Raw genomic sequence first — 17,983 nt, forward strand, 5'->3', positions numbered from 1 at the left:
CAGCGCTGCAGGGTGGGATGTTGGTGTTCCTTCCGATTCAGTTCTGAAGCAGTCCCCAGCATGGGAGCGGGGGGACTCTGTGGCGCCGGTTGTTGTCTTTCATACAAGATGTGTTCATTACAGATCCCATAGCACATCTGAGAAGAATAAAGGTGTCAGTAGCAGCATCCTGCCAAAGTCCAAGCTGGATAATGGTATTCTGCCTCCCCAAATGTCACCCGGGGGTTCCAAATGGATGGGATATTGTTCTTCTCTTCCTCGCTTAAGGCCTGAGCCAAAGCCCATTGACCTCAATGGAAATAGTCCTGTTGCCTTCAGTGGGCTTTGGGTCAGGCCTATGTGCTGCTGTGAACTGTTAAACTGCCAACACGTTCCGCTCTAGAGGTGGCTGTGCTTCAGCGGCCGGGGAAATGAGCACAGCTTATAAAGTGTTTGGGAGCCTACTAGATGACAAAAAGAACAGGAGTACTTGTGGCTCCTTAGAGATTAACCAATTTATTTGAGCATGAGCTTTCGTGAGCTACAGCTCACTTCATCGATGCATCCGAAGAAGTGAGCTGTAGCTCACGAACCCTTACGCTTAAATAAATCGGTTAATCTCTAAGGTGCCACAAGTCCTCCTGTTCTTTTTGCGAATACAGGCTAACATGGCTGCTACTCTGTCGCTAGATGACAGAGGCTCAGGAAATGTAAAATCCTTATAATGATCATTTCATTTATTTTACTTAGGCGTACACATGCTATAAAAGAGTGACTATTGCTGTGCTCTAGGACCCTTGGCATAACTTAAAACTCTACAAAATTCACCCCCCAAGTGTAAGTTTGGTGAGGCAGCGCAGTCAGTATAACCCACTACCAGCAAACCAGGCAGCGCATCCTTCTCAAGTCCCCCTCCCAGTCCAACAGTTCCCCCCACCCCGCTTGCAATCCCCTGCTCTGCTCCCCCACCCCCCCAGCCCCCAAAATTCAGCAGATTCTGCCTATTTTGGATCAGAGTAAGGCAAATGCCAAAGTCACGGGGGGCCCGCACAGCGAACGCCCTGCCAGCAGCCCCTTTCCACGTATGCCACTGGGGCTTCAGCTTGAGCACCTCTGCTGATCAAGAACCCTGGCAGGATCTGATCAGGCGAACAGATGATACCCTCCCACCCTGGAAACCCTCTTAGTTCCTGTAAGTGCCAGCAGCACTGTATGTATGAAGGATGAGGAAGGAATGTGCCCCCCGCCCCTCTCTCTGACCTTCACAGCTGGGAGCCCATCGAGAAATACATCAGTGAGCAATATGAAAAATTCCTGAAAGAGGAAGTGAATATTGCAAGGAAGAAACGAATCCCAGACACACGAGTCCACTGCTGTCTCTACTTCATCTCCCCCACGGGTCACTCGTAGGTATCCTGCTGCTGACGGCTTCCTCTCTCCCACTCCTCACTTATATGTCTCCTGTCTCATCCGTATCTTACTGTGCCTCTACTTTAGCTCCCCCTATGGACCAGTCACATGTATCTCACCACTCCCTCTCTATGTAATGTCCTCCACAAGTCTCTCCTATCCCATGCATCACTCCTATATACATCCCACTCTGCGTCTTTCATCTCCCCCATGGGTCATGCGTAGGAATCCCACTGTTGTTTAACTTTTCCCTACTGGGGTCAACACTGGGAGGGCTGTACAGAAAAGCATTAGACTGGGATAGCCAGGCCAGCTCTCCCCATAGTTTTTTCTTCTTCTAGGCATTGAGTGAAGAGGAAGGAGAAGCGATCTAATGGGAGCATCTCTTGGGGGATATGCAGGAGAGCTCTCCCTTCTCCCTCTCGTCTGGACTCTGGGAGGGGGAAGAGCGGAGCCAGCGTTAAGGGTGATGTGGTAAAATGACTCTCACTTATTCCTTTTTCCTGGGCTGCAGCTTGCGACCCCTGGACCTAGAGTTCATGAAACATCTCAGCAAAGTAGTAAACATCATCCCTGTTATCGCCAAGGCAGACACCATGACTCTGGAAGAAAAGACTGAGTTCAAACAAAGGGTGAGTACCACCATGCCTGTGTGAAGTGAGTCTTTCCCAGTCTCACCCGTCCTGGCAGGAAGGTGGGAAAGGTGGTTGTATCCTTCAGACTGGGATTATATTGTCTTGACCACTCAGACATCCTGGTGTTTCCCTCCATGGTTCGGAACAGCATTCAGCTGCTGCCATGGGATACAATATTGGACTCTTCTCCACTGACAGAGTCCAGCTATCGTGTAACCTTAAAACAGGACCTGGTTCTGTGTCAATGTGGGGTGTGTGCGATGATCTGGGTGTGCTCATATGGTAGAAGATTGCCTAAATCATTCAGATTAATATGGGGAAGGCCACTTTTCCAGCTGTTAGGATATCACAGCAATTCAGCTCTTTCCCAAGTCGCTGTACATTCCTGACAATATGGCCTTGTCATTAATATAGGGGGAAGGGTAGCATAAAATCCCTCCTTGATAGCTGGACTGGATTGCCTTATCTGTAAAGGGTTAAGCAGTTCAAATAATCTAGTTGGCACCTGACCAGAAGGATCAATGAGGAAAGAAGATACTTTCAAATCTGGGGGGGAAGGATTTGTTTGTTGTTCTCTGTGGTGTTCCCTCTCCGGACCGAGAAGCCAAGCAGGTACAATAGCTCCTGAAACATATACCTGGAATAATCCATCTAAAACCACAGAAACTGTGAGTAGGGCAAGGAAATGCATTAGGTTATCTCTTGTTTTGGCTTATGAATTTCCCTATGTTACAGAGGTAGTTTCATTCCTGTTTTTATAACTGTGAAGCTGAGCACAGAAGGGAATCCTCTGTGTTTAAAATCTTTTTATTACCCTGTAAAGTTACCTTCCATCCTGATTTTGCAGGTGTGATTCTTTTACTTTTTTCTTTATAATAAAAATTCTTTTTTAAGAACCTGATTGATTTCAGTGTCCTAAAGAAAAGGGGTCTGGTTGAGCTCATGTTGCTAAGGCAACTGGTTGGTATTTTAGTCTCAAGCCTTCCTAGGAAAGGGGGTGAAGGGGCTTGGGGGGATATATTGGTTGGGGGGATGATTCCAAGTGACCCTTCCCTGAATTTTTGTGTAAATCACTTGGTGGTGGCAGCAATATACTGTCCAAGGACAAGGAAAGGAATTTGTGCCTTGGAGAGTTTTTAACCTAAGCTGATAGAATACAAGCTTAGGGGGTCTTTCATGCGGGTCCCCACATCTGTACCCCGGAGTTCAGAGTGGGGGGGTACCTTAACAGGCCTTACCCAAGAACATGCTTGCCCTTTAAATGAACCTTTGAAAAACATGTGCCCACAGTGGGTCAGAGCTGACATTAGGGTGACCGGATCTTCCGATTTTATAGGGACAGTCCCAATTTTTGGGTCTTGGCTCCTATTACCTCCCACCCCCTGTCCTGATTTTTCACACTTGCTGTCTGGTCACCCTAGCTGACATTAACATGTATCTGTGCTAGTGAACCCCACCTCTGAGCTCAGATTAATCAACAGGAGAATGGTTTCAGAGTAGCAGCCGTGTTAGTCTGTATCCGCAAAAAGAAAAGGAGGACTTGTGGCACCTTAGAGACTAACAAATTTATTTGAGCATAAGCTTTCGTGAGCTACAGCTCGTCCAAATGATCCTAAGGAAATGATCAACTAAGACCACAAAGAATAATGATGAATGGTCTGCTAGGGGCACCACAATGGAGAATTTAAAATGAGTGGATCTTCTGGTGAACTGAAATCTACTAGAGATCATTTGGGGCAAAAACTACCTGGTGGGCTGCATCTATCGTGGAAGAGCAGCTGTTTCTATGCTGAAGTCTCTCAAAGGGCATCTGTCACCGTGATGGCAAGGGTTTCACACCTGTGTTGTGACCTGCCAAGATGTCTTTCTGCTGATCCCTGTTCTGTGACTGGGTTATTAATCCTTCATAACCCTGACCCATGGGGCCAGCGAATAAAGTCCAATCTCTTGCCAGCACTGCTGTGTGTCACAACTGTATCACACACTCCTTCAGGAGTATTTCCTGCAGGCGCCTTCCCTTTGAGAATGTTGCAGCAGGAATGTAATACCACTGCACCCTGCTGTCTGCCATAATTCAATGCTTGCACTGCTTTTTACTTTCCAATGTTTCCCTGCCCAGGTGCGCAAAGAACTGGAGGTGAATGGGATCGAGTTTTACCCCCAGAAAGAGTTTGATGAGGACCTGGAGGATAAAACAGAGAATGACAAAATCAGGGTAGGACACACCATATAATGAGAGAGTATTGAGGAGTGGTTAGATTTCACTGAGTGCAGAATGGAGACAAATCACTCTAGTTTTCAAAGTGCTTTGAGATCCTTGGATGAAAGATGCTATAACGCAAAGTATTATTATTATTATTGTTTATATCCGGTAGGGAGGATGGGTTCTTTTATCCTTTCTAATTTAATTTGCATTGGCTCTGTTCATTATCACCATAGAGTGCAGTGACTGCTGAATTTAAGAGGACTATTTGTTTCACTTCATCTTGCTGGTCACTGGGTTTGGGCTGGGTTTAGCTTCCCATGTGAGCTGTTGCTATTTAAGCCCCAACTTCTTCTCAGCTTGACCCCTCAAATTCTTATTTTTGGGGGTCTCCCAAGTAAAAATTTGATCATATTTCCCTTCACATCAACCATCATTGCAGTATTCTCCTGTAGAAATGCTGGGGATATCTGCAGACCAACCTCTAGGAATCTGGGGACATCTGTAGAAGACATTTCCTTTTGGGGGTTTATGAATTTCATTTTGGGGGGGTACTTTTAGCAATTTTTGAGTTTTGTGTAGATATCCAAAATTGGTGGGTTTGGGGGTTTCTCTATGTATACACTAGGCTTTGCAGAATTCAATTTTTATTTTTTTCATAATTTTGATGGGTAATATCAAAGTTTATTTTTAAGCAGTTTTTTCAATTAAAATTTTCACAGTGGGTAAAATTGGGGTGCTGGTCAGATGATAGGGAAGATAGGACAATAATTATTGAATGATCGTGGATGTTGAGATTCAAAAAGTTAAAGCTTTATAACCATTCAAACACAAATTGTCAATATCACGTCAAAATATAAAAAGTAAATATCCTTAAAATCAAACCCTAATAAGTTCTCAAACAGCATTTTTCTTACTTTGTCTATCTGTAAATTTCAATTATTATCTGTGGAAATATTTTTCATCAGTTTGGGTGTCCCTTAAATTGATGTTTACCTACTTTTTTTTACCAATAAAAATCTAATTCTTCCAAGCCTATATATACTGTATATATTATAGGCATTACTCATTACAGTCGTATATACTGTAATAAGCAATCTCTTTGTAATGTTCCCTACTGCACTTTAATGTAGCACTGTTTCAAGCAGCATTACTTTAAAGTGCACTTGGGAACCTTTAGTGCGCACCAGCAGGGTCTACACAGACCAATTCATGTGCAACACATTTGCGTGCTCTAGAAATCATACCCCGTGTAGACAAACCCTTAGATACAAGTAGCCATTTCCAATGTTTCCCCCGTGTTTATTGGATGAACACTGATTTCATTTTTTAATTGGGGTGTTTTACTGGTGTTTATCAGTTAATACTGAAAATCAGAAGCCATAAACTTATGGAACATTGTGGAGACCTGCGAAAACCTATGGAAATATTGGGGGATCTGCAGACTGACTTATGGAAGCAAGGGATTTCTACCCAACATATGGAAGTGTCGGGTACCTCTGGGGACTGTCACATTTATAGAACTAGCTGCACCTCTCCCCCCTCTTGGTATTTCTTCACGGCAGAGTAAACTTGGAGGATTGGCACCTGGGTTAGCCTACCCTAGGTGTGAATGGTCCCTCCAAAGTTATTGTGTCCTCATTGATGCTGCAGTCCCCTGTGCATGTGTGTTGCTAGGACTTATGGGGGTGGGGGTTGGCGGAGGAATCTCCCATGGTTCTTTGTGCTGCAGTGAGATGAGCCACTCTATGATTCTTTCCCAATGAATTGTGGGAGAAGTTGTCTGTCCTTTTGGCCAGATGGGAAGAATTGTGGGAAGGTATTGGAGGACTCTCAGTATTGGAATGATTTAGTCTGTGTCCTCACTGCAAAATGAGCGGGTTACCAGCCTCACTCAGCCGTTAGCCTATACCCCAGGACAGGACAGCTAGCTGGGGTTGAAAGCACCGCTAAACTTGGGTGACAGATTTTTATGTGTGGAAGGGAGGAAAGTTAGGGGCAACACCTGAGTAAAAGGCCAAGTTAACTCTGCAGTGAAGACATACTCCCTGAGTGCATCTCCTCAGGTGATAGGTACAGGCAAAAGGCCTATCTTGGGGTTGGAATCATGTGATTCTTCCACTCTGAGCCAGGGACCTGGGTAAAATACTCCATGTATAGCAACCTCTTATCACTAAGTGATACAGTAACCTGCAGCCTCCTTAAAACAACATAGAATCATAAAATATCAGGATTGGAAGGGACCTCAGGAGGTCATATAGTCCAACCCTCAGCTCAAAGCAGGACCAATCCCCAATTTTTGCCCCAGATCCCTAAATGGCCCCCTCAAGGATTGAGCTCACAACCCTTGATTTAGCAGGCCAATGCTCAAACCACTGAGCTATCCCTCCCCTCTTCATTGAATGGAGCACTAGAGAAAAAATAGGATTGTAGAACAACTAACAGTACGTCTCTCCTACCTAGGATCCTATTGTCCCATACTGGTAGGCCCAATACCTAGGTAGGCCTATGCACACACACGCACACACTCTTTGTCTTGCAGGAGACTTAGTCAAGTGTTGGTGGCTTTTGCCCTCTGGGTCAGAAAGTTTCATACCCTGGCAGCAGAGTGAGCTAGAGTTGTCAGAGTGAATAGTTCTGGCATTGTCCCTTTAGGACTCATAGGTGACCATCTTGAGCCATCTCCTCTTTCCTTCTGGAAACCACCCCAGAGAGACCTCTTGGGAGAAATAGTTACACCAAAATATGAGTGCAGCAAACACCAGGCCAAAGTCAGGCCAGCATATAGTATTAATAAATGATTTCAGAGAGCTCCATATTCATCACTTCTTTGATTCAAAAATGCTGGTCACATCTGCCGACTCACCTAGAACAATACTGCACCCATCTGCAGAACCCATGGAATCACTGGGAAACTCTGCAGGCTCAGCTATGGCAACAGCTGTAAACAACTGTTGAAATGCTAGGGCTATTATCATATTCAGCAGTGGCCGGTCATTGGCAGTGAGTGCCTGTTGCCCTGCAGAAGACCGCATGCTGGAGGGAGAAGGGTAACAGGGGGAAGGGTGGAGAGAGATTAGTATATCTCATTGTTGTCTAGTGCGCAGAGGAACAGCTTGACTAGGCCTGTCTACCTGTGTATCTCCAGCAGGAAAGCATGCCGTTTGCAGTGGTGGGCAGCGACAAGGAATACCAAGTAAATGGCAAAAGAATCCTGGGCAGGAAAACTCCCTGGGGCGTCATTGAAGGTAAATAGGTCCATCCTTTTCAGATGGATGTATCTACGTAGGCTCAGGCACGCAAAGCTCCAGGTACTACCCCTTGCACCCATAGTTAAACATATTTTTTAATCAAAATTAAAAAAAGATATTTTCAAACACCGCTGCTGAGGGGAATTGGAACTACCACTGTGGACAATTGGAACTATCACCAACTGGCAGGGTATTGCGGCCACTCTAGAGTAGAAGAGGTGCCACACTGGGGCCCATGAGGTCACTTCCCTTTTCAAGTGACCCCTCCCTCATGGTTTTAAGAACTGACAAGCCCAATAGACTGCATGTGATGCACAAATAGAACTATATGCCCTGTTTGAAATATAAGATTTGTGCCCGTCTGCCCACTGCCTTGACAACCACCCCATGCGCTGTACTAATGAAGGGTTTTTTTAACACCCCACTCCCCAATTTTCTCTGTTTACAGTGGAAAACCTCAATCACTGTGAATTTGCCCTACTTCGAGACTTTGTCATCAGGTGAGGCCAGCAGTTATGCAACTGTATATTCCTGATGAGAAGGGCTACAGTACTTACTTAACCGACTTTCAGATAGAATTTCCTAGTGACGAAAGCCATGATAATGGAACAGTCTCCAACCGGATGAAAGTCATATTTCTTCAGACAATTCAAGCTGGGCTGACTACTAGAGGGAACAATCTTAAATTAACTAATGGACAGGGCAACCTAGCTGATCTTTAATTTCTATGCTTGCTATGCCAACAAGGGGGCTAGTTGTGATGGTGCTCGGGTGATGTAGATGGCCTGTGTGACAACGAACGGGAGTGACACCCTCCCCCATGCCCCATTATACAAACACACAATAGATGGGAACACTTTTTAGTTGCTCCTGACTTAGGGCTGTGTTGGAATCAATGACAAAGAAGGAAAGACTCTTCAGTCCATTCCCAATCCCCAGACCATGTAGTCCTTCTGATCTGGGGATGAACTAGAATTGACCAAGAGATAAAAAGCTCCATATCCCCAGTCTCCAGTCCCCCTTCTCTCAAGTTCATGCATGGAGTGAAGCCCTTTCAGGAGAACTGACATCTGTCTGAAATTCTGTGGGAAGTCCCATAGTTTGAAGGCATAGGTGCTAGAACTACGGGTGCTGGGGGTGCTGCCGCACCCTCTGGTTTGAAGAAGTTTCCATCATATCCAGGGTTTACAGTTTGGTTCAATAGTTCTCAGCACCCCCCCACTATAAAAATTATTCCAGCACCCCTGTTTGAAGGTAATTTCTATGCCCTATAAACTAATAAGGTAGGTTTTTTTCAGAAGCCCAAATGTAAATATACGTCAAAGTTAAAAACCATTCCCCTGTATGCTTTCTGTTGTCATGGTGTTTTGGCATCTGGGAGAGATGAAATCTCAGATTGTGACACAGTGATGTCATGGTGACATCACAATATTGCATTGTTTGTCCCTCACAACAAATTCCTAATGCTGGTACCACCTAGCTGTCACTGTTGGGCTTTTCCCAAATCTTTCAATAAAAGGTGGTCATTAAACAATGGTGGTCAAAGCCCAGGAGTTTTCTGGCAGTTAGTGACTGGTTGGAAGGAGCTGTGGCTGTGGGGACTCTTCCAGTGGGACTGGTGCGAACAGCACAGCTACTGTGGGCTCCACTGCACAACTGACCAGATGCATCATGGGGAAGTTTTACATTCTTTGAAGCCTCATGTATTGGCTGCTGCTGGAAGATTGATGAACCAGAAGTCTTAACTGATATAGCAGGATGCAGAATAGCTGACTCAATGGACCATTGATTGGCCTGATCTGGTGTAGCAGGAGATAGCATATTGCACTGGCACGGCCAATGATTTGAGCCAGCTTGACATATCCTGTGTGCCTATTTTATTTTGCTGACTGATGCAGTTTCAGTTGGCTAATGTATTATGGCCTCCATAGAAAATGAATGTCCTGTTCATTGGCAAGCCAGACTGGAGAAACTGTCCCATTTATCTTGGAAATAAAATAGACCCAGAAAGAATAACATTGACGCAGCCGATTTTTTTTCTTACCCTCCTTCTGTCTCCCTCTGCCTCCTGCAGGACCCACCTGCAAGACCTAAAAGAAGTGACGCACAACATCCACTATGAGACCTACAGGGCCAAGCGGCTGAATGACAATGGGGGGCTCCCCCCAGTGACCGCCGAGACAGAGGAGAACCACGAAAGTAATCTGTGAATCACTCCTCCCACTGTCTGGATATTACAACCCGTCCCAGCTACCTTTGAGTTTACTGTAGGCCTGTCTTCAAAGCATGTGGCACATCCTCTGTGTGTGCGTTTATGGGAGAAGGAGCAGGGGCTTTCCTTTCTCCTTCCCAGAATGTCGTCATTCGCGGTTTCTTGCACAGGCTGTTTGTTGTCTTCCCCCTCTCTCGTGTTCTGTGGTTCCGTTGCGTGTCTTGGTTGTGGGAAGTAGCGGAGGGAATGCCGGGAGATTTGATTTCTGGGGTTTGGGGGGTTTGGGGAGGATGTCTTGGTTCTGTGTTTGCACATTGGAAAAGCATAGAAAGACTCCAAGGACAGACAGATTGATCAATGAGCACAGTGCCTTCCGAATGGTGGTGGCATTGGAGAACCTCTTCCTGCATGTGAGTGGAGTTCCCTGGTGTGGGTGGGGAAGGTAGGCGGTTGATTAGGGGGAGTGATAGGTGACTACGGCATATCTCTTTTCTCACTGAGGCCTGTTAAAAAAGGGAAGGGGGGGGGGAGTTAGTGGTAATTTGTGGCTGGGAGGAGAGCATATTATCATATTTTCCAGTCCATGTTCTTACTGGGAGATGCGTGGTGGTGGTGGGAAGTGAGCACAAATTAGATCTTGGACCTTAGGGTTTCATTGTAAGATCTAGCAGCTGTTGTTTTACCTTCCTATCACAGGTGTCTGGGAGGAGAGAGACTACGAAAAACCAGGAACACTAATTGAGGGACAAATCCTGAGGTCTTCACTCAGGGCCAAATAGTGGCATTTAGCCACTGCCCTGGAATTGGTAGGGTGTCTCCCTGCCCCAGCAGGCAGGGGGTCCGGGTAGGCTGCCCCATCTTTTAGGATACTTCAGCTTGCTGCCCCCAGTGTGCTCGGCCCACTTTGCAAGCCAATGCAAAGGGTGAGGAGAACAGGCCTGGGCATAGCTCTATTGCTTCCCTTCCTGTGGGGCAACATACACCTGCTGGGACACAGCAGAGGGGCAGGCCCTGCACTCCCCTGCAATTGCGAATGCCCCTTGCAAATGACACACAGGGTAGGCTGCCTGCGTAGTCACCCATGCAAGGGCCACCCAAAATCTGGCCCCCAGGAGTTTACTCAGACAGAACTCCCAACGAAGCAAATGGGCCAAGCTGAGTCCTCACACGGTTTTTACCCAGTATTTACTTGGACAAAATTGCCCCTGAAGCCATGGGAGACGTGCCTAAGTAAAAAAATGAATGAGGGCCTTGGAACGTGTCCTAGAGTTAAATGCTTGAAACTATGCCAACACCAGTAAGTGTGAATCACACGTACTAGTGTGAACATGAGGCCATCCCTTCTTTCCTTAGCACAAAGAGCTGGCTTCACTGGAACTAACTCGTGGACAAACTGGGCAGAATTTTGGCTGGCCTGCTGGTCTTGGGTCAAGTGATCCCCTCTACACCCACCAGTCCTCGGCACACTCTCACTAGTTAGTTATTGAGGACATCAGAGGATGTATAGAGGGGGAGAAATATGCACTAAGGGAGGGTGAATGAGAAGGGAAAAGGGACATTAGCAGCAGAGGAAATCATCATTTCCAGGACTGGAGTGAGTTTCCACACAAGAACAGCTCCTAATTCTGTTGGGAAACATCATGGGGTCCCTTTATCTGCTGTATAGGATTCTGCTTTTAGGGAAGGACGAGAGAAAAATACACATGACCCTTGCCCCCCGCCCCCTCAGCCAGGACCACCCACTTTTGACGTAGTGCTGGATACCAGTCCTTGAGCAAGTGAGAACTATGGATACCTTGTGAGGTTCTTTGCAGATTGTCCACACTGGGAACCTTTCCACAGGCTTACCTCCGGGCCCAGAGCCTCTGCTGTGCTTTTGGATTCTTTGGGATGAAATGTGGGCATTATAGAGATGTAAAGTTAATATCCTATTCAATTGCTTTATGAAGAAATGCTTTTTAATCCCCTGGATTTCTTGCTCTAGGGATCCCTTTCCCCTTCCCAGTAACAGCTATATCATTCTCCATCTCTCAAACAAACGTGGTCAGTTTCTGCACAGCTTCCACATGTGAATAGCGACTGCTTTATCAGTTTCCCCCTCTGATCTTCCAAGAGACAGCCTGGTATTTGATTAAGGGACTTGTCTCTCTCTCAGCACTGAGCCCTAGATTAGGCGTAGATGTAGTCACTGAATGGTTATATCAGTTTTCTTAACACTAAGGCCTCTACTTTGTATTTTACCTGTGGAGAAACAGCATTACATAAGAAAATAAGAATCGCCCTACTGGGTCAGACCAAAGGTCCATCTAGCTCAATATCCTGTCTTCCGACAGTGGCCACTGTCAGGTGCCCCAGAGGGAACGAACAGAACAGGTGATTATCAAGTGATCCATCCCCTGTCGCTCATTCCCAGCTTCTGGCAAAGAGAGAGGGATACCATTCCTGCCCATCCTGGCTAATAGCCATTGATGGACCTATCCTCCATGAATTTATCTAGTTCTTTTTTGAACCCTGTTATGGTCTTGGACATCACAACATCCTCTGGTAAGGAGTTCCACAGGTTGACTGTGTGTTATGTGAAGAAATACTTTATTTTATTTGTTTTAAACCTGCTGCCTATTAATTTCATTTGGTGACCCCTAGTTCTTGTCTTATGAGAAGTAGTAAACAATGCTTCCTTATCTACTTTCTCTACACCAGTCATGATTTTATAGACCTCAATCATATCTCCCCTTAGTCGTCTGTTTTCCAAGCTGAAAAGTCCCAGTCTTATTAATCTCTCCTCAGATGGAAGCCGTTCCATAACCCTAATAATTTTTGTTGCCCTTTTCTGAACCTTTTCCAATTCTAGTATAGCTTTTTTGAAACAGGGCAACCACATCTGCACGCCATTCAAGATGTGGGCATACTATGGATTTATATAGCGGCAACATGTTATTTTCTGTCCTATTATCTATCCCTTTCTTAATTATTCCCAACATTCTGTTTGCTTTTTGAACTGCCACTGCACATTGAATGGATGTTTTCAGAGAACTATCCACAATGACTCCAAGATCTCTTTCTTGAGTGGTAACAGCTAATTTAGACCCCATCATTTTACATGTATAGTTAGGATTATGCTTTCCAATGTGCATTACATTGCATTTATCAACATTAAATTTCATCTGCCATTTTGTTGCCCAGTCACCCAGTTTTGAGAGATCCTTTTGTAGCTCTTTGCAGTCTGCCTGGGTCTTAACTGTCTTGAGTAATTTTGTATCATCTGCAAATTTTGCCACCTCATTGTTCACCCCTTTTTCCAGATCATTTATGAATATGTCGAATAGGACTGGTCCCAGAACAGACCCCTGGGGGACACCATTATTTACCTCTCTCCATTCTGAAAACTGACCATTTATACCTACCCATTATTTCCTATCTTTTAACCAGTTACCAATCAATGAGAGTACCTTCCCTCTTATCCCATGGCAACTTACTTTGCGTAAGGGACCTTGTCAAAGGCTTTCCGAAAGTCTAAGTACACTATATCCACTGGATCCCCTTGGTCCACACGCTTGTTGACCCCCTCAAAGAATTCTAGTAGATTGGTGAGGCATGATTTCCCTTTACTAAAACCACGTTGGCTCTTCCTCAACAAATTATGTTCTTCTATATGTCTGACAATATTGTTCTTTATTATAGTTTCAACCAGTTTGCCCGGTACTGAAGTCAGGCTTACAGGCCTGTAATTGCTGGGCTCACCTCTGGAGCCCTTTTAAAAAATTGGCATCACATTAGCTATCCTCCAGTCATCTGGTACAGAGGCTGTTTTAAATGATAGGTTACAGACTACAGTTAGTAGTTCTGCAATTTCACATTTGAGTTCCTTCAGAACTCTTGGGTGAATACCATCTGGTCCTGGTGACTTATTGCTGTTTAATTTATCAGTTTGTTCCAAAACCTCCTCTAATGATACCTCAATCTGGGACAGTTCCTCAGATCTGTCACCTAAAAAGAATGGCTCAGGTTTGGGAATCTCCCTCACATCCTCAGCTGTGAAGACCGATGCAAAGAATTCATTTCGTTTCTCCGCAATGGCCTTATCGTCCTTGAGTGCCCCTTTAGCACCTCAATCGTCCAGTAGCCCCACTGGTTGTTTAGCAGGCTTCCTGCTTCAGATGTACTTAAAAAAATATTTGCTATTACTTTTTGAGTCTTTGGCTAACTCTTCCTGCCTTGGAGTGGAGTCTTTAACACTGAAGCCCAAGCATTTCTCTATCTAGCTCAGCCGTTTAGAATGCAGCGAGACTGACAAAGATGGCAGACAGCTGCTGGAATCAGTCCAGCCTGACGACAATTGCAATGAGTTTGGTGATCTTTGATCCCAAGAGGATGCACGTCCCGTGATTAGTGGTCACCCCTTAGTAGTAGAAGAGCAGTAGGTCACATCTGAGATGGGTTTGCAGAGCTGAGTCATCCAGCACGGCAACCAGCAGAAAGGGCTGCAGGTCAGGACTGAGGTGTTCTGGAAGAGCTGTAGCAGCAGGGAGCGTTGCGGTTGAGATTGAGGTATGCTGGCAGAACCGCATGAAGCCCAGGACTGGAAGAGCAGGGAGCGCCCTAGAAGTGACATGCATTAGCAGAGCTGCGTCAGAGAAGCCTGCGCTGGGTCTGTGGTGTTAGCTAGTGCTATCACTGCAGGCCAAAGGGCTCTTCAGCATCTCTCGTCTGTCCATACAGATCGGCCGTTCTCAACGTTACTAAGTGTAAAGGCCCCATCAGCCCTGCTCTGTCCATCCATCCGTATCAACTCCTCCCAGCTCCATTGCACAGAGAGGGCCTTCATTGCTGCTCCTGTCCTTCCATTTGGGCCAGGCATTCTCAGATCTAGTGTAGGGCAAAAGCCTCTTCAGTGCTGCCTCCATCCATATCAGCTGTTCCCAGCCCTAATGGAAGGTGAAAACATCTTCTGTAGTGCTTCTCTTTAACTAGCCATTCACAGACTAATCCAGGGCAAAAACCACCACAGAACTACTCCTGTCTGTCCATCGAGCTCAGCTGTTTTAAACCCCACTGAAGGGCAAAAGCCTCTTCAGTGCTGCTTCTGTCCATCAATGCGTCTCAGCTGTCCTCAACCCACCCGGGACCTCTGCTCCTGAGCAGCCAAACATATCAGCTGTCCCCAGCCTTGCTGTGGAGTGAAGGTCTCTTCAGTGTTGCAGCTGCCCATAAGGCTTCATCTCAGCTGTTCTCAGCCAGCTGCTGGGGGAAGGCTGCCCCTGCCCATCCAGCAGGGCAAAGATTCCATCAGTGCTTCTCCTAGCCATTAGGCTGAAGGATGGAGCCTAAGCCCTGCCATGCTGGAGAAACTAAGGCTATGTCTACACTGAGATAAAATATCTGCCGCACCGCTGTGGCTGGTCTGGGTCAGCTGACTTGGGCTCAGGCTGCAGGGCTATAAGATTGCAGTGTAGGTGCTTGGCTGGAGCCCGAGCTCTGAAACCTCACGAGGGGGAGGGTCTCAGAGGCCAAGCTCCAGCCTAAGCCCAAATGTCTACAATGCAATTAAACAACCCTGTAGCCCAAGCCCTGTGAGCCTGAGTTTGCTGCCCAGGGCTCTGACACTTGCTGTCACAGGTTTTTTATCACAGTGTAGATGTACCCTAAGACACTCAAGCTGGCTTCCCCACTAACCGCACCCGTTCATGATGAACATACCGGGGTATTATCAACTCCAGTAACATCCGAGTTTCTTTGTGCAGTGGTAAGGCCATTTCTGCGTCTTTGGGGCCTGAAGAATGGTCATTGCAGAGTGCGGATACCTCCCTGGCTAACTGAGGGATGGCCAGCTCCAGGCCACATGCACAAAGGTGACCGCTTTTCCTTTGTCTGTCACTTGGATTATAAGTACTAGGGCCATGCTCTGTGATCTGTGTCGATGGGGCTTGCGTATGTGGAAGGAGGGTAGTAGATATGGTCTTCTGTGGAGGAACTTGGGCCTGATCGTCCAAGCAGGGATTCCAGTTCTCTTGTGCCACTCAAGGACCCCCTGTGTAAGATGATCTTCCTTAGCAGACGTTATTTTACTGGCACCCACACAATGTGCTGAGCATTTTCCTAACACATAGGGATCGATTGTCCAACCTTTTCTCAAGCAGGCAAATGTTTGCTCACGCAAGCAGCCCTAGTGACTTCAAAGTCTCTCTGACTCCTCCAATTACCAGGTATTCACCAAGATAAATATGGGTTGCACAACCTAGCCCATATGGGAAAGGATGGTCCAGTGATTAGGGCACTGGCTTAGGATGTGGAAGATCTCCTTTCAATCCCCTGCTCTTCCCAGACATGCTAGGTGACCTTGGGCAAGTCATTCAGTCTCTCTGTGCCTCAGTTTCCCATCTGCATAATGGGGATAATAATGCATCCCTGCCTCACAAGAGGAGAAATACATTACAGATTGTGAAGTACTTTGAGATCTCCTGATGAAAAGTGCTATATCAGAAATAGGTATTCTTATTATTACTGTACTGAGGGAAAAGTGTCATGTTAGCATGTTAACTAACATGTCTTAACTAACATGATGTTAAACATGGCTTTATCCTTGGTGTGGACCAGGACAGTTGCATTAAAAAATGTGTTAATTCATCATGGTTAATCCTATGGGGAACTAACCCTGACCAGCTCATGTTTTTAAACATACCTGTCCTTGTTCACACTAAGGACAAAGCTATGTAACACAGTGAGGTCCTATTCTATGCCTATGGCACCTACATGCTATAATAAATAAATAAATAATAATAATGAATAGCAGCAACACTGTGTTAGTTAACACATTCTCTAACAGGATGCTTTCATTCCCAGTATAGACAAGGCCTAAGAAGGCACCTGGAAAGAGGTAAACATATAAGTGAAGTGCTCAAGGACTGAACTGGCCATGTCTTGGTAAGAGAGAGTGTCAACGACAGCGTGTTGGGTTTTTTTTGTAAAATGTAAAAATTTCCCCCCAACGACACTTAACATTGTCTATCAGTAAATACAACTGTGAAAATTTTGAACCTCACTGGAAACATCAGAGGCTGATGCAGATCAGTTGCAGTAAGTTCTTCCCCGGAGAAAACACATTATTTAATGAATAATTATTTCTAATAATTACAATAACCACACTTTGTAAGTTTGTAGTGCTTTTTATCCAGAGATCTCAAAGCACTTTACAAAAGTGGGTAACAATTACTCCCATTTTACAGATGTAAACTGAGGCAAAGAGGTTACACAACTTGCCTAAAATCACCCAGCAAATCAGGGGCACAGCTGTGAATAGAATTCACGCCTCCTGAGAACCACAGCTATGCTGCCTCCCCCATCACCATGTGCTTTTAAAAACCAAGGGTGGGGAACATCCTTGAACAAACCACTTGTTGTTTGAACAAACAATAAGGAACCCAGGGTGACTTCTGAACGGGTTATTTCTTCCCCCAAAACATGGGCCAACCTCTGAGCATGCCCCTCTGATGTTGGCTGTCTTGCCCACCCTCTCTCCCCTTTCCAGCCCCCATATCCTTTATGCAGCACCTTCCCATGCAGTACCCCTGAGCTTAAGAAAGATATAGGGCTACTGATTTCAGAGCAAATGCCAGTGCAATGCAGTGGATGGATTGGTGATGCCCAGCAACAAAACAGGTGACTCCACTATTAAAGCTGGAAGTTCCCGCACAACGTATTTCAACTAATAGTGGGTGACAAAGCACCCCGAGTTTTCCTTTCTCCCCACTGCCAACCTGAAAATCATTTGGTGCATCCCAAAATCTGATGTACCTTATTACAGAACTCTACAAAGAAGAACGAAAAAAGTCCCTTAACAATCAGGGGACATCTACTCCCCTTCTCCCCTTTGACGTTACTTATGAATCTGGATGGCAGCTCCAGGGCACCAAGGCTTACAGGGCAGAGAGCGAAAAGAAATAAATGCTGACTCCTGCCTTGGTTCTGGAAGTACTGTGCCACCATCAGCCATTCAAGACGCACCCACAGGTTTTCAGAAATCTAGACCCCACTTCTTTCTTTTGGAAGCAAGTGCAGTGGCAGACAGTTAATTTTACTTGAGAGATGGAAGAGCAAGAAATGGAAGCATGAACAAGCAAATGAAACCGGGTTCCTGGCACACCCGTCCCCTGACAGTATCACGATGGAGTCTTCTTGTATCAGTCCAGTGCTGATCGAGCAAGAACGAAATCACACAAACTTGTGGTGTAAATGTCGCTAGACTTAACTTTCTATCTGTGTTGTATGATTAAACAAAATGTCGCCATTTGAACAA

At 45.8% G+C, this 17,983-nt stretch overlaps 1 protein-coding gene across 5 annotated transcripts in view; it reads left to right on the forward strand.

Moving 5' to 3' along the window:
• Nucleotides 1-17,983, forward strand: part of SEPTIN3 (septin 3) — a 51,614-nt gene extending 33,631 nt beyond the window's left edge. For 3 of the 5 annotated variants that reach the window (XM_073327228.1, XM_073327227.1, XM_073327229.1), the window contains exons 5-10: nt 1,248-1,385; nt 1,904-2,021; nt 4,144-4,239; nt 7,376-7,475; nt 7,927-7,978; nt 9,553-17,983. In XM_073327228.1, the coding sequence (XP_073183329.1) occupies nt 1,248-1,385; nt 1,904-2,021; nt 4,144-4,239; nt 7,376-7,475; nt 7,927-7,978; nt 9,553-9,688 (640 nt within the window). In that variant the 3' untranslated portion in view covers nt 9,689-17,983. The remainder of the gene's footprint in view (nt 1-1,247; nt 1,386-1,903; nt 2,022-4,143; nt 4,240-7,375; nt 7,476-7,926; nt 7,979-9,552) is intronic. The other 2 variants (XM_078851094.1, XM_078851095.1) reach the window with 2 other exon arrangements.

The sequence above is a fragment of the Lepidochelys kempii genome, chromosome 1 (assembly GCF_965140285.1).
Source record: "Lepidochelys kempii isolate rLepKem1 chromosome 1, rLepKem1.hap1, whole genome shotgun sequence".
NCBI lineage: Eukaryota > Metazoa > Chordata > Testudines > Cheloniidae > Lepidochelys > Lepidochelys kempii.